Source organism: Heptranchias perlo, chromosome 35 (genome assembly GCF_035084215.1).
Source record: "Heptranchias perlo isolate sHepPer1 chromosome 35, sHepPer1.hap1, whole genome shotgun sequence".
Classification (NCBI taxonomy): Eukaryota; Metazoa; Chordata; class Chondrichthyes; order Hexanchiformes; family Hexanchidae; genus Heptranchias; species Heptranchias perlo.
In genome coordinates, this window is record NC_090359.1 from 19,516,902 (window position 1) to 19,533,427 (window position 16,526).

At 48.5% G+C, this 16,526-nt stretch overlaps 1 protein-coding gene across 1 annotated transcript in view; it reads right to left on the reverse strand.

Moving 5' to 3' along the window:
* Nucleotides 1–7,004: 7,004 nt before the first annotated feature.
* Nucleotides 7,005–16,526, reverse strand: part of LOC137302383 (insulin receptor substrate 1-B-like) — an 86,484-nt gene continuing 76,962 nt past the window's right edge. Inside the window, exon 3 of the mRNA XM_067972010.1 lies at nucleotides 7,005–7,283. Within this exon, the coding sequence (XP_067828111.1) occupies nucleotides 7,276–7,283 (8 nt within the window). The 3' untranslated portion in view covers nucleotides 7,005–7,275. The remainder of the gene's footprint in view (nucleotides 7,284–16,526) is intronic.

A 16,526-nucleotide genomic window follows, 5' to 3' on the forward strand; every position in this document is an offset into this window, starting at 1 on the left:
AGAGAAGGCTGAGGGGTGATCTGATAGAGATCTTTAAGATTATGAAAGGGTTTTGATAGGGTAGAAGGTGTTTCCACTTGCGGGGGAGACCAAAACTAGGGGCCATAAATATAAGATTGTCACTAGTAAATCCAATAGGGAATTCAGGAGAAATTTCTTTACCCAGAGAGTGCTTAGAATGTGGAACTCGCTACCACATGGAGTAGTTGAGGTGAATAGCATAGATGCATTTAAAGGGAAGTTAGATTAACACATGAAGGAGAAAGGAATAGAAGGATATGCTGATAGGGTGAGAAGAGGGGTGGGAGGAGGCTCGTGTGATGCATGGACCAGTTGGGCCAAATGGCCTGTTTCTGTGCTGTACGTTCTATGTAATTCTATGTAACTGCGTCGTCACCTTGCGTGGAGAAAACTATCTCCTATCCATCAACGTACCACAGTCAATTTATTGCCGTGTAACAGGACACGTTAAGTTAGGACAGACTTTGAGCTCACCACCAATAATACAGGGAAAGTTTTATTGCCAATCAGCATTAGTGACATCTAAATTATCGACAAGAGAAAACATGAAATGTCTTGCAACAAGCCTTGACACATCTTTATGTAATCTGCCTTAAAATCATCCAACCGTGTTGCTTTCAAAACATTAAAATTGCCATTTTTTGGAAGGAAAAAAAGATTATATATTTCACTCAGAAATATGTACATTAAAAAAGAGCACTGCTGCTTTACGAACCATTCATCCAGTAAAAATCACTGGGCTCCAAGGGGGGCCAATGAGAAGTTATTTTATTGATATGTATGTACAGTAAGTTTGAGTTAGAGAGAAAAAAGGCAGCCTCATAAATCTTTCTTTTTTTAAAAAATAAAAATGCACCACACAAATCTTAAATCCCTTTTTTACATCGGAGTTTCGCAGATGGGACAAGTTAAGGAAAGGAATAAAGTGAATGAGTGTGAAAATCGACATTGCTGTCCTGCAGATAGACACTTTAGAAATGGTTTTTTTTTTGCTTCCTCAGTCACGCAAAGCGTGCTGGGTAGGCCACAGAACGGTGGGATGTCAAACGCCAAAGGAGCTACACTTTGTTTTTAAAAAGCCCCACTACAAATGTCACTGAAACCGTATCGGGAAACTATTTCTGTGAGGTGATATGTGGTCCCGTGAGGGAGAGATAAGGGTTGCCAACCCTCCAGGATTGTCCTGGAGTCTCCATGAATTATAGGTCAGTCTCCAGGACGCTGCTGCGAGCACTATAGGAGAAAAATCACAGGGGGCGTTAAATAAATGGTGTGTTCTTTTTTCACTTTCTTTGAACACTTTCGTTTTATTAGTTATAAAAATATTGGAGATGGGCAAAAAAAAAGGCTGTTTGACTGACAGTCAAGAATCATCCAATCGGGTAACGAAGAGTCTGTTCGCTGTCCAATCGGCATGAGAAGGCGGGGCATCGCGAGGATGGGCGTATCGGACGACCAATGGCGGGAGAGTGGGGGTGGAGCACTGCGACCAACGGCGGGGCTGGGCAGTTGGAGGCCAGGGGGTCATGTGACGAAAGCTCCAGGAATACGTCCAATCAGAGTTGGCAACCCTGAGGAGAGAGGAGGTAAAAAAAATGAAACTGAATGCAAAAAAAAACATGGTTTTCGACAAGCTGACGTCAGTTCATCGCATCCACTCTGCATTGAGGATTTAAGGAGGGTCAATGAAGCAGCTCCGTCAGAGATTTAACTTTTTTTTAAATGTTGAAGAACGACTGAAGACTGAAGAGATTCTCTATGGCCGGTCACTCGGTTTACCATAGAGTTACCTCCACTTTAAGGCTGTCTGTGGGTAAGCATTGATCAGGAGTCGCCGATGATTTTAAGGCGAGTCATGGGGCAGGGGGTCGAAACCTTTAAGGAATAAGCCGAGAAGTGTGCCAGCCGGACTGGCCTGTAGGATAGATAAGGTGGCCAAGCTCTGTCATGTGCGAAAGTAAGCTTGAGTTCCTAATTGCAGTCCATTACATATCGATCCTATGACCTTTATAGAGCCCGTGTATCCAAACAGGCATATATTTACCCAGCATCTCGCTCACAATTCTGTATTATGCCCCAACTTTTCCCCTGCAATGATATACCTCACGGTTATTCATATTGCTTTCACATAATCCCAGGCGATTATGAAGAAGGCACAGTTTCACGGCACCCGCCACCTCAATGTCAACCTCTGAATTTACCCATGAGGCACACCCTTTGTTAACATACTCCTGGTTTTTATAAGGCTGACCCTGGTATCACCATGTAACCAGGGTCTGACATTAACCAGAGCCGGTAACTAGCAGCACACAAAGGTAACCTGTCTGACGTGCCGGGTTAACCGCAGACCCATGAGGGTGAGGTACCCATGGCAACAACCATGCGTGGCGCTGATCTGAGTGAGACAGGCTGTTTGTGTGGGTGATGGAGGAGCTGGTATCTGAGAGTGGGACAGACTGTGTGTGTGTGGGTGATGGAGGAGCTGGTATCTGAGAGTGGGACAGACTGTGTGTGGGTGATGGAGGAGCTGGTATCTGAGAGTGGGACAGACTGTGTGTGTGGGTGATGGAGGAGCTGGTATCTGAGAGTGAGACAGACTGTGTGTGTGGGTGATGGAGGAGCTGGTATCTGAGAGTGAGACAGACTGTGTGTGTGGGTGATGGAGGAGCTGGTATCTGAGAGTGGGACAGACTGTGTGTGGGTGATGGAGGAGCTGGTATCTGAGAGTGGGACAGACTGTGTGTGTGGGTGATGGAGGAGCTGGTATCTGAGAGTGAGACAGACTGTGTGTGTGGGTGATGGAGGAGCTGGTATCTGAGAGTGGGACAGACTGTGTGTGGGTGATGGAGGAGCTGGTATCTGAGAGTGGGACAGACTGTGTGTGTGGGTGATGGAGGAGCTGGTATCTGAGAGTGAGACAGACTGTGTGTGTGGGTGATGGGGGAGCTGGTATCTGAGAGTGGGACAGACTGTGTGTGGGTGATGGAGGAGCTGGTATCTGAGAGTGGGACAGACTGTGTGTGGGTGATGGAGGAGCTGGTATCTGAGAGTGGGACAGACTGTGTGTGGGGGTGATGGAGGAGCTGGTATCTGAGAGTGGGACAGACTGTGTGTGGGTGATGGAGGAGCTGGTATCTGAGAGTGGGACAGACTGTGTGTGGGGGTGATGGAGGAGCTGGTATCTGAGAGTGGGACAGACTGTGTGTGTGGGTGATGGAGGAGCTGGTATCTGAGAGTGGGACAGACTGTGTGGGGGTGATGGAGGAGCTGGTATCTGAGAGTGGGACAGACTGTGTGTGTGGGTGATGGAGGAGCTGGTATCTGAGAGTGGGACAGACTGTGTGTGTGGGGGTGATGGAGGAGCTGGTATCTGAGAGTGAGACAGACTGTGTGTGTGGGTGATGGAGGAGCTAGTATCTGAGAGTGGGACAGACTGTGTGTGTGGGTGATGGGGGAGCTGGTATCTGAGAGTGGGACAGACTGTGTGTGTGGGTGATGGAGGAGCTGGTATCTGAGAGTGGGACAGACTGTGTGTGGGTGATGGAGGAGCTGGTATCTGAGAGTGAGACAGACTGTGTGTGGGTGATGGAGGAGCTGGTATCTGAGAGTGGGACAGACTGTGTGTGGGTGATGGGGGAGCTGGTATCTGAGAGTGGGACAGACTGTGTGGGGGTGATGGAGGAGCTGGTATCTGAGAGTGAGACAGACTGTGTGTGGGTGATGGAGGAGCTGGTATCTGAGAGTGGGACAGACTGTGTGTGTGGGTGATGGAGGAGCTGGTATCTGAGAGTGGGACAGACTGTGTGTGGGTGATGGAGGAGCTGGTATCTGAGAGTGGGACAGACTGTGTGTGTGGGTGATGGAGGAGCTGGTATCTGAGAGTGAGACAGACTGTGTGTGGGTGATGGAGGAGCTGGTATCTGAGAGTGGGACAGACTGTGTGTGGGGGTGATGGAGGAGCTGGTATCTGAGAGTGGGACAGACTGTGTGTGTGGGTGATGGAGGAGCTGGTATCTGAGAGTGAGACAGACTGTGTAGGGGTGATGGAGGAGCTGGTATCTGTGTGTAAGTGTGAGAGGGAAGTGTGAGGGGGTTAGTGTGAGGGGCAAGTGTGAGTGGGAAAGTGTTAAGGAGAAAGCGAGGTGGAAAGTCTGAGGGGAAAGTGTGAGCGGAAAAGTGTAGCACTTACAGAAAGTGTGCACCATATGCAAGACTTATGATATAAGATATACAATCAATTTGTGTCTTTTTTTAATGGGATGTCCTGGGTTTTCAGTTGTTGTGATAATTTTGTGATTGGTGCCTCTTACAGGGAGCTGGGAATCACTTCTGATAGGTGCTAACTGAAATCAATCTATTTATGTTGGGGTAAAGAGATTAAAGGGTCACAGGTGGGAATGAACAATCCAAGTTTTATAAAGCTGGGCGGGAGAGGCGCTCCGAAGGCTCAATCATTAAATACACCACCCAATGTGGGTACTGGGCCATTCAAACCATCAGGTCCAGGTACAATGCTCGGGCTGTGCCAAGTCACCTGGTCGCACAAAGGTGACAGTAGGGGTGCTACAATTTTTCCCCAGTGTCCCTTATCTGGGCAGGGGGAATCAGCCAGGGTTCCTCTCCTGGTTGCTATCTACTGGAAGTGCACGTGTGCGTGGAGGCCTGGGTGAGGACAGCGGCAGGCTCTACTGTGATTCCTCCCATGGTCAAATGGCCTGCCGACACCCATGGCCCGGGCTTCAATGTGAAGAACAGTCACTTGGGGTGAGGTCGGCTAGGTGGCCATTTAAACTTGCACCCCAGACCCTAGTGAGAGTGAGCAGCTTCAGGAAAGGAGGGATGGAAGTTGGGGGCGGGAGGGGGGAGGCACAGTCTGTGAACTAGACTGAGCAGGGACTGGATATGGGTGCCTGGAGGGGCCAAAGAACATGACTGCTTTTCCTCTCCATCTACCTTATTAATAAATTATCACTTTAACTAAAATAAAATATATACATTCTTCATAAATTTATTACTAATCTTTCTGTTAGTTATTACATTCCGTATGCGAACAAAAGTGGGTGGGTTTTGGGTGGAGTGGGAAAGTGTGACTGGGTGACAGTAGGTTGTGTCATCGGTAGAGGAGGGGAGTGGGATTGTAATCCTCCAACGTGGGCAGGGGTCAGTCAGACCTTCCGTGAAGACCATCCAGTGCAAAGGAAGAGCTTCATCCACAGGGAGTGAGAGAGCGAACAAAGAGAAAGAAGAGAGCAAAAGAGGGACGAGAGAGTGAGTGTGGTGAGAGCGAAATAGAAAGAGAGGTAGAGTCAGAGACAAGGCAAAGAGAGAGAGAGAGATTAGAGAGAGAGGGGGAGAGACAGGGACAGAGATAGCGTGGGATAGAAGCAAGAAACAGAAGAACAGGTGACCAAAAGAACAAATAGAGACAGAGGTACAGAGAACTCAGCCTTGCTGTGAGGTCACTGGAATTGTGTTGGTCAATCACCAGTACCCAAGGTCCAACTAGCATCACAACTGGACGCCATAGAAATGACCCAAGGTGTCCAAATTGGAGCAACCCCTTCAATATAATGAAAATGCAGCCTGGTGCAGCATTGATACTTTGCCAGTAGATGTCACCAGCACAATTATTGAACAGTAGATTGCACTGTGCGTACATGTGACAAGTTAAGGCACCTCCAGGAGCACAGCATCATCCCACTGCAACAACGTCGCCATCTTGACTCTACTGCATCTACCTGGAGACTAGGCGGGAAAGTCTGGAGCGACTCCCAGCTTAGGACTCCTAGGTGGAGCAATGGCTGCCACTATAGGCCAACACAGGGTTGCCAACCCTCCAGGATTGTCCCGGAGTCTCCAGGAATCGAAGATTAATCTCTAGGACTCTGCTACGAGCACCACCCAGGAGAAAAATCATAGGGACATTAAAAAAAAATTATTTTTTCATTTTATTTGAACATTTTTGTTTATTAATTATAAAAAGATTGGAGAAGGGATAAGAAGGCTGTTTGACTGAGAGTCAAGCATCATCCAATCGGATAATGAGGAGTCTGTTCGCTGTCGGTGCGGGAAGGCGGTGCACCGCGAGGATGGACTTGTCGGGCGTGAGGAAGTGGGGTGGTTGGAGGCCAGAGGTCAAGTGTGATGAAACCTCCAGGAATACGTCCAACCAGAGTTGGCAACCCTAGGCCCGAGGCCCCTTTGTGGAGCTGGTGATCGCGAGCACTCGTTGGGCGTTCGGGGAAAAGGTGGGAAAACACGCGGCTGCTAGTTTTAGAAAATAAAACGCGCCGTCGCTCGTTACAGATTCAGACGTTAACGCCTACGTGGAGGATACGTAACACCTGGATGGCATTGGCTGGATAAGCCCTGCGCTGGAGGCCACTGTGCTGGTGAAGTTGGAGCTGGTGTTTGAGAGAGGCCTCCGGCCCAGTCCAGTCAAGGCAGGCAGCCATCTTTGTCTGTCAAAAAGTTGGGTTCAGAAGGCACCGGAAACGTCACCTCTTCAACTGTGCGTGTCTTTTAGATTTCCTCGTGATCAGTTGCTGATAGAGGGGAGAGGGAATGAAGGGAAGGACGGAGGTTTGAATTGATCGCTTTTACATCTGCTCTCCTTATACGGAAGAGCGTTATAAGCTGAGCGCAGCTGATTTAACAAGTAACATTAAATAAAAGCATCAAAGACAGTCACAATAGCAAAGTTCTTGAGTCAGGCATGGGGTAGGTATCCGATAAGTAGGATCGGGCAGTGCAGAAACAGTTGAGACATGTGGGATCCATGCCATGTCCTCCTGCAACTTGCCACTCAACATTCCAATGTCGGCCTGTAACCAGGCAGGAAGGGGTTAATCCAGGAATCAGGAAAGGCGGCTCGTCCAAGTTACGTCCGTTTGATGGACACTTGCCTCTCTTAAGATCGGCTTGGCAATTATTTTTTTTTCTCTTCCCCCCCCCCCCCCACCCCCCTGCCCCCATCTTCCTCTCCTGAAAGTCTTGTTGGCAGTTTGGACCACGCCAATAGCGTGGCTAAGTGCTTTGTCCAAGGTGCAGAATATCTCGATGTGCAAAATGAAAGTAATAATTTATTTCTGATGTCCGGCTCCTGAGGTGAGTTGGCTGCAGTTTGAAATGGCTGAAAATCGTTTCTCAGTCGTAAACGTAGGTCGGATGTGGAGGAGGGGGGAGAGCGGGGTGCGTGGTTGGTTGGTTGTAGAGCATCCCTCAATGCTTCGGAAAGCGAGGGAGCCACTGATATCAACAATCTGAAAGAAAAAGGAAGAAGAGCAAATTTAGACCGGCTTTCCTGGGCGGTAACCATGGTAACAGGCTTGCCAGCTGCAACAGAAATTTAGGCCCCGGCAAGATGAAGACGGGATGGCCTAGTGCCAGTCAATAACGAGGCCTCCAGTGTAGTTAACTAAATGATGTCTCAACATGCCATTCCCTTGTTACTAAGATAATGATATCATAATTGCCCTCTCCTGGCCAGGCCTCAGGCTCCCGCCCAGGGCTAACTCGTTGCAGTTGCTTTTTTAGATCAATGTGTTACAGATCGCATTACTCACAGCAGCCTCATCTTAAAACAGGTCAAAAATAAAATGTTTCAACAGCAAGGTTTCCAAAGTCAGATCTCAGGGTTGGTGTCAAACCCAAATATACACAGCACACAATTCTATCTACAGCAAAGGCCTATCTTTGGAGAGTGCTCAAATCATTTGGGGAGGCCCCAATTCCAGCAGCTAGAACTTCACTCGAAAGGAGGGGTTGAAGATTTCAGGAAGACTCTTTGAATATTACTTCTGAGAAACAGAGTTAAAGTGGAATTTTAATATTTTGGGATATGCTTACTTCGATATCAATGCTTTTCAGGCCTACACTACTATTTCTGCCTGGGTTGCAGAGACTTAGCTTGTATTCCGTTGAGTAAAGAAGATTAAGGGGTGAAAATGAAATAGTCACGAAATGTGGAAGTGGCAATTGGGGGAGTACAGTGGGAGGACAAGGAGGATCAACACAGTGGGGTAGGGGTTGCCAACCCTCCAGGATTGTCCTGGAGTCTCCAGGAATTGAACAGTAATCTCCAGGGCAACACCCGGGAGAAAAATCACTGGGACGTTAAACAAAATTATGTGTTTTTCATTTTCATTGAACACTTTCATTTATTAGTTATAAAAATATTGGTGATGGGGAAAAATATTGGTGATGGCTAACCGTCAAGATTAATCCAATTGGGTAACAAAGAGTCTGTTCCCTTTCCAATTGGCTGTGGGAAGGCGGTGTGCGCCTGGAGGATGGACCAATGGCGGGAGTGTAGGGGACCGACTGGTTCGAGGCGGGACGTCATGTGATGAAACCTCCAGGAATACGGCCAACCAAAGTTGGCAGCCCTAACAGTAGGCGACAGGCAGGCCTGTTGTGGACTGGAAGATGACAGGTATCAGCCTTCGCTCAGTGGTGGCACTCTGGCCTGTTGTGGAACCAGAGGGCGGGAGAAGGTAACTGAGGTTCGATTCGGATTTTAACACTGCCCATTCTTAGAGTAGGCTTTGCCCAAGATGATTTCTGTACTTTCGTCAAACAACAACAACAACTTGCATTTATATCGCGCCTTTAACGTAGTAAAACGTCCCAAGGCGCTTCACAGGAGGGTAATCAGACAAAATTTGACACCCAGTCACTTAGAGATATTAGGACAGGTGACCAAAAGCTTGGTCAAAGAGGTAGGTTTTAAGGAGCGTCTTAAAGGAGGAGAGAGAGGTGGAAAGATTTAGGGAGGGAATTCCAGAGCTTGGAGTCTAGGCGGCTGAAGGCACGACCGCCAAAGGTGGGGGGGAAAGAAGTCGGGAATGCAAAGTGGCCAGAATTGGAGGAATGCAGAGTTCTCAGAGGGTTGTAGGGCTGGAGGAGGTTACAGAGATAGGGCAGGCGAGACCATGGAGGGATTTGAAAACAAGACGAAAATTTTAAATTCGAGGCGTTGCTGGACCGAAGGCCAATGTAGGTCAGCGAGCATAGTGGGGGGGTGGGGGGTGGTGATGGGCGTATGGCATTTGGTGCAAGTTAGGATACGGGGCAGCAGAGTTTTGGATGAGCTCAAGTTTACGGAGGGTGAAAGGTGGAAGGCCGGCCAAGAGAGGTTACAGAGAAAAGGAGGGGCGAGGCCGTAGAGGGATTTGAACACGAGGGTGAGAATTTTAAAATCGAGGTGTTCCAACTCCAAACTGTGCCCCCGGGGTGGGACAGAGCCTAAAGTGATAGAACTGGATGGACGCAAGTTCCTTTCATGTTAAGACAGGCCGTCTGCCCTAAATAACTCATCACTGGATTATAAAACTCTCCTTGATTCGAATATTTTCATTTTACGTGCCCCTAGGCTGCCTCAGCCTTTAATTCTCTGGCAAGGAGCCCGATTGGGACCATCATTTCTTAATTATAATCTGGTACACTCTGTGCTTCAATGTACAGACAGCTTCCCCCATCCAATTGGCCACTCGCCAATGCATTGACCAACTCTGCACTACAGCTGACAAACTCCCTCACCAGCCCATCCCCTCCCCCAATCCAACCAGACCAAAAACAAACCAGGGAAGAATTAAATATTCTCCGAATGGATCCCCTTTCCAATCTTGGTCTGTAGCTGTTTTTTAAGGCGATATTTTATCTTGACTCGGGCAAGAGTTTTTTTGAGAGAAACACACACACACACACGCATCAAAGAGTGTTGACGTGATGAGATTTTTCACTGCAATCTTATCCGATGAAGAGGAGAACGTCCATCAGGCTGAGGGAGAAGTGGCCCCTTCCCCTTCCCCTCCCCCCCACCCCGATCGTTTCAACTGTGCAAATTCAAAGAACTTCGATGGAGTCATCTTTGTTTAGAAAGTCAGGTGAAGGAGTGAGGCCCACAGTGCAGGGCAGAAGGAGAGAAAACCCAGTATACCAAGAGGTCGTGAATAGTCGATGCCGAGCTTCGGTTTTAAAAGGCTGTAGATTGTGGAAGGAAGGAAAGTCTGACGTAAGATACAGGTCCTGTTCTGTCTCCACCCTCCTCCTCCTCATCTTCCTCTTCTCTTGCCTCTTCCCTCCACTTCACTTTCCTCTTGTTTTCCTCTTCTGTTCTCGCTCCATCTCCCTTCCCCTCATCTCTCTCTCCCCTTCCCTTACCTCTCCCCTTTCCTTACCTCTCCCCCTTTCCTCCCCTTGTCTCCTCTCCCCTCATCTGTCCCTCTTCTCTCCCCATGTGTGTGTTGCTCTCCCCTCCATTTGTCTCTCTGTCTCTCATCTCTCCCTTTTCCCTCCCCAGGAGCCTTTCTCTCTCCCCTTCTCTTGTCTCTGGGCTTTATTCACTTGCGGGATCTTGCTGTGGGCAAGTTGGCCGCAGCGTTTGTCTACACAACAGTGACTGCAGTTCAACTGTGAAGCGCACTGGGAAGTCTTGAGGATATGAAAGGTGCACCATAAATGCAAATTTTTCCTTAAAGAAAGACTTGCATTTATATAGCACTTTTCACGACTTCAGGACGTCCCAAAGCACTTTACAGCCAATTAACTTCTTGTTTTGAAGTGTGGTCACTGTTGTAATGTAGGGAAACACGTCAGCCAATTTGTGCAAAGCAAGGTCCCACAAACAGCAATGTGATAATGACCAGATAATCATTTTTATTGATGTTGGTTGAGGGATAAATATTAGCCCAGACACCGGGGAGGACTCCCCTGCTCTTCTTCGAAATAGTGCCGTTGGGTCTTTGATGTCCACCTGAGAGGGCAGACGGGACCTGGGTTTAATGTCTCATCCAAAAGACGGCACCTCCGACAGTACAGCACTCCCTGGGAGTGTCAGCCTTGATTATGGGCTCAAGTCTTTGCCGTGGAGCTCCAACCCACAACTTTCTGAGTCAAAGGCGAGTGTGCTACCCACTGAGCCACGGCTGACACTTAAAATAGCCTTTGTGCTGAAAGAGATACAAGTTTATATATAAAACCCGTTAAGTATATACCCAGCTAAATCTGTATGAGATTCATGGAAAGTGAAGGCTTTAGCTAAACGCACAGATATGCCTCACATGAATGAAACACTATCTGACACAAGGCCCTCAATTATGGGATGTTTGTAGCGTGAGTCATGATTTCTGTTTTGACTTAATGGACATACTTGGGATTCTTTATCGGGTCTTTGGAACAATTCAGGCCCACTCAAGGTTTTGCCCACCCTTTCCCATTTTAACTGCTTGATTATACGGTGCATTTTCCAAGGCACTGTTTCGCACTTAGGGTTGCCAACTCTCCAGGATTGTGCCTGGAGTCTCCAGGAATTGAAGATTAATCTCCAGGACACTACTGCGAGCAAACACCCGGGAGAAAAAAAATCATAGGGGCGTTAAAAAAAAAAGATTGTGTGTTGTTTTCATTTTCTATGAATGCTTTCATATATTAGTTGTAAAAATATTGGAGGGGGGGAAAATTTGTCATTTGAGCGACAGTCAAGAATCATCCAATTGAGTGTGTTCGCTTTACACTTGGTGCGGGAAGAAGGGGCATTGCGAGGATGGATGTGTCGGGCGACCAATGGTAGGAGTGTGGGGCGTTTGAAGGCAAGAGGCCATACCTCCAGGAATACATCCAACCAGAGTTGGCAACCCTGGGCCTGGTGGATGCCCTGTTATGGAGGAAGTCAATCCTCAACGTGATGGATCCCCAGTGGGAACGATGACTGACTCGCACTGCAGCCCTCGCGTCTGATTTCTTCGCACACCGCCGTTTCCTAGGCCGCAGGGTACGCTGCTAAGTCATCAACAAAGACCCTCCTCAAAACCCACCTCTTTGACCGAGCTTTCAGTCACCCCTCCTATTACGTCCTTCTTTGGCTGAGTGTTGATTTTTGTCTGATAACAGATTTTTACAGCACACTTAACAGGTCTTTCAACCCAACTGGCCTATGCCAGTGTTTGTGCTCCACACGAGCCTCCTCCCAGCTTACTTCATCTCACCCTATCAGCATATCCTTCTATTCCTTTCTCCGTCATGAGCTTATCTAGCTTCCCCTTAAATGCATCCACGCTATTCACGTCAACTACTCCATGTGGTAGCAAGTTCCACATCCTAACTACTCTCTGGGTAAAGAAGTTTCTCCTGAATTCCTTATTGGATTTATTACTGACTATCTTATGTTTGTGACCCCTGGTTTTGGTCTCCCCAGCAAATGGAAACATCTCCCAAACCCTTTCATAATCTTAAAGACCTCTATCAGGTCACCCCTCAGCCTTCTCTTTTCTAGAGAGAAGAGCCCCAGCCTGTTCAGCCTTCCCTGATAAGATATAGAATCTTTACGGCACAGATGGAGGCCAATCGGCCCATCGAGCCTGTGCCGACACTCTGTAAGAGCAATCCAGTTAGTCTTTATGTCGCCTTTGGTTCTTTTGCCAATCACCTTAAATCTGTGTCCTCTAGTTCTCAACCCTTCCACCAATGGGAACAGATTCTCTTTACTTTATCTAAAACCCTTCATGATTTTGAACACTTCTCTCAAATCTCCTCTCAACCTTCTCTGCTCTAAGGAGAACAACCCCAGCTTCTCCAGTCTATCCACGTAACGGAAGTCCCTCATCCCTGGAACCATTCTAGTAAATCTTTTCTGCACCCTCTCAATTCTAGTATCCTTTCATGCCTCTACAGCGCTCCTGTGAAGTGCCTTGGGGCATTTTCCTATGCCAAAGGTGCTGTATAAATGAAAGTTGTTGTTGTTGAAGCGAGCTGAATTAGGTAGTGGCAGTTGACGCCAAGCTTGAATTCTGAAAACCCTGGAGATGACAGGAGGAAGGGAAGACTGAGGAGGAGCGACCAATTCTACAGGTTTGAGAGCCCGAGTTGGAGAAGGAGTCTGATACAGGGAGAGGAGGAGGTAGAGAAAGAGAGTGTAGGGCGGGGGATTTGCAGCTTAGGAGCAACGGGAAAGGGAAGTTCAGAAGAGCACTGACCATTGAGACAATAAGACAAGAAAGATTAAGATAGGAACATAGGCCATTCAGCCCCTTGATCCTGTTCCACCATTCAATTAGATCCTGGCTGATCTGTGCCTCAACTCCATTTACCTGCCTTTGCTCCATATCCCTTGATACCGTTACCCAACAAAAATCTATCGATCTCAGTCTTGAAAGCTCCAATCGATCCCCAGCATCCACAGCTTTTGGGGGATGGAGGGGGGGGGGAAAGAGTTCAAGTTTTCCACACCCTTTGTGTGAACAAGCAAGTGTTTCCTGATTTTGCTCCTGAATGGCCTAGCTCTAATTTCAAGATAGTGCCACGCTTGTTCTGGATTCCCCCACCAAAGTAAATAGTTTCTCTGTATTTACCCTATCGAATCCCTTCTATCATTTTAAACACCTCGATCAGATCGCCCCTCAATCAACAGGAAAGAAAGGAAGACTCGCATTTATACAGTGGCTTTCACAACCTCAGGACATCCCAAAGCACTTTACAGCCAATGAAGTACTTTTGAAGTGCAGTCACTGTTGTATTGTAAGAAATGCAGCAGCCAATTTGCGCACAACAAGGACCCATAAACAGCAACGTGACGACCAGGTTCATCTGTTTTAGTGATGTCGGTTGAGGGATAAATATTGACCAGGACACCAGGGAGAACTCACCTGCTCTTCTTCCAATAGCACGTGGGATCTTTTACCTCCATTGGAGAAGGCAGACGGGGCCTTGGTTTAACGTCTCAACCAAAAGACAGCTCTTCCGACAGTGCAGCACTCCCTCAGTACTGCACTGGGAGTGACGGCCTGGATTAAGCACTCAAGTCTCTGTAACGGGACTTGAACCTACAACCTTCTAACTCAGGAGCAAGAGTGCGACCCATTGAGCCACAGCTGACACACGGAGAAAGAGGCTAGACGTGAGAGAGGGCTAGTCTGTCAAGACGACTGGACTGGGTGAAAACGGAAACGGAAGGAAGGAGCACCAGGTAGGATAGGGTTAATATAAAATGTCAGGCTGCAATATGGCACGGTAAGGATTGGGTAGCATGAAAGGATTAGACTGTTCCTAATTCTCCGGATATTCCTGCTGGAACATTCGACAAGGGAAACCGGGTCTCCAGTTTGTCTCTCCCTCCCCTCACTGTGGGCCCCACTCATTTCTCATTCCCTGAATCAAAGGGCAGGCGATGGACAAGAATTTCTGCTTTTCTCCCTCGTCGCAAGCGTTTGTTAAACTGCAGTTAGAAACCGCACGGGCAGCGGGAGGGTGCGACCGAGTCAGGGGCAAAGAGGAAGGTGTGGGGTGGTGGGTGGGCAGCAGAGCACAGAGAACTGAAAGCAAAGATATGGTGAGTGCTGTGTGGCTCTCTGACCACCCCCACACTTCCTCCCCCACCACCCCCTCACCGTGGCCCCCACCCATCCACTATTAACTCGATTGCTGTTCCTCCAATTATACCACCCATCAGTGTACATCCAACGGGGTAGGCCATTCTATCCCACCACGCAACTGCAATCAGCGACAGTGTCTGAAGGACCGAGATGATTCACTGGTTCTGAGTGATACTGGCCACACCTCCATCACTGGCTGCTGACTGTGATCAGCTCAAGAATTGATATGTATATTAATTAATCTACCTTTTCATTCTTCTCCCCACTCGCTGACCTACATTGGCTCCCGATTCACCGACGTCTTCAATTTAAAATTCTTATCCTCGTGTTCAACTCCTTCTGTGGCCTCGCCCCTCCCTATCTCTGTAACCTCCTCCTGCTCTACAACCCGCCAAGATCACTGTGCTCCTCCAATTCTGCCCTCTTGCACATCCCCGATTTCCATTCCTCCACCGTTGGCGGCCTTGCCTTCAGCCGTCTAAGCCCCGAGCTCTGGAATTCCCTCCATAAACCTCTCTCTGCCTCTCCCCTCCTTTAAGATGTACCTGAAAACCCACCTCTTTGCCCAAGCTTTTGGTCACCTGTCCTAATGTTTCAATATGTGGCTCACTGTATGAATGCAAGTTGTTGTTGTTGTTGCTAATTATCACAACCCTATCAGAAAGCCCTTGGAGATTGGGCGAATGGGGAAGACGGGATAGGGCGGGGGGGGGGGAAGTATTGGATGGGGCCGCGAAGCCCCCACAAGTCGCATAGCCTCGCTGTCTGGACTCACACTCAAAGAATGGCCACGTGGGAGTGAGGTACCGGGGGACGACTGGCCTCATTGCCAGTCAGCGCCTTTGGCGGGGAGGGAGGGAAAAGAAAATTAGCCAACGTGGAGCCTCTTCCTCCTCACTCAATCTGCAATGACAGCATCCGCTCCCCCCCGAAACAAACCTGCTTGGGTCTTCGGCTGCAGGTGACTTATCACATGCCCGTGGGAAACTGACATAAAGACAAACTTTTGACACTAAATCGAGCCCCTTTTGCTTCCCTTTGTTTTTAAGTTCAAGCCTCTAAATAGTTTGAATTTTTTTTAATATATAAAGTGCCACACTAGGTCAGAATGACTGCGAGAGACATTGCAGCCACGCAGGGCACTCGAAGAGAAGGGGGACTCGGTTCCTGTAACCTTTGCAGTCTATGGAAACAACAGCTGTTAATGTGGGACTCGGCAGTGGGCCCACAGCTGCTAACGCCAGCTTAAAGCAGCAACTGGGCTTCTTACAACTAGTGTATCAGGGTCAGCGGCTCAACTCCCAACTCCCCATCAATCACTCCCAGGGCAGGTACAGCACGGGTTAGATACAGAGTAAAGCTCCCTCTACACTGTCCCATCAAACACTCCCAGGGCAGGTACAGCACGGGTTAGATACAGAGTAAAGCTCCCTCTACACTGTCCCATCAAACACTCCCAGGGCAGGTACAGCAAGGGTTCAATACAGAGTAAAGCTCCCTCTACACTGTCCCATCAAACACTCCCAGGGCAGGTACAGCACGGGTTAGATACAGAGTAAAGCTCCCTCTATACTGTCCCATCAAACACTCCCAGGGCAGGTACAGCACGGGTTAGATACAGAGTAAAGCTCCCTCTACACTGTCCTATCAAACACTCCCAGGGCAGGTACAGCAAGGGTTAGATACAGAGTAAAGCTCCCTCTACACTGTCCCATCTACCACTCCCAGGGCAGGTACAACATGAGTTAGATACAGAGTAAAGCTCCCTCTACACCGTCCCATCAAACACTCCCAGGGCAGGTACAGCACGGGTTAGATACAGAGTAAAGCTCCCTCTACACTGTCCCATCAAACACTCCCAGGGCAGGTACAGCAAGGGTTCAATACAGAGTAAAGCTCCCTCTACACTGTCCCATCAAACACTCCCAGGGCAGGTACAGCACGGGTTAGATACAGAGTAAAGCTCCCTCTACACTGTCCCATCAAACACTCCCAGGGCAGGTAGAGCACGGGTTAGATACAGAGTAAAGCTCCCTCTACACTGTCCCATCTACCACTCCCAGGGCAGGTACAGCATGAGTTAGATACAGAGTAAAGCTCCCTCTACACTGTCCCATGCTACACTCCCGGGGCAGG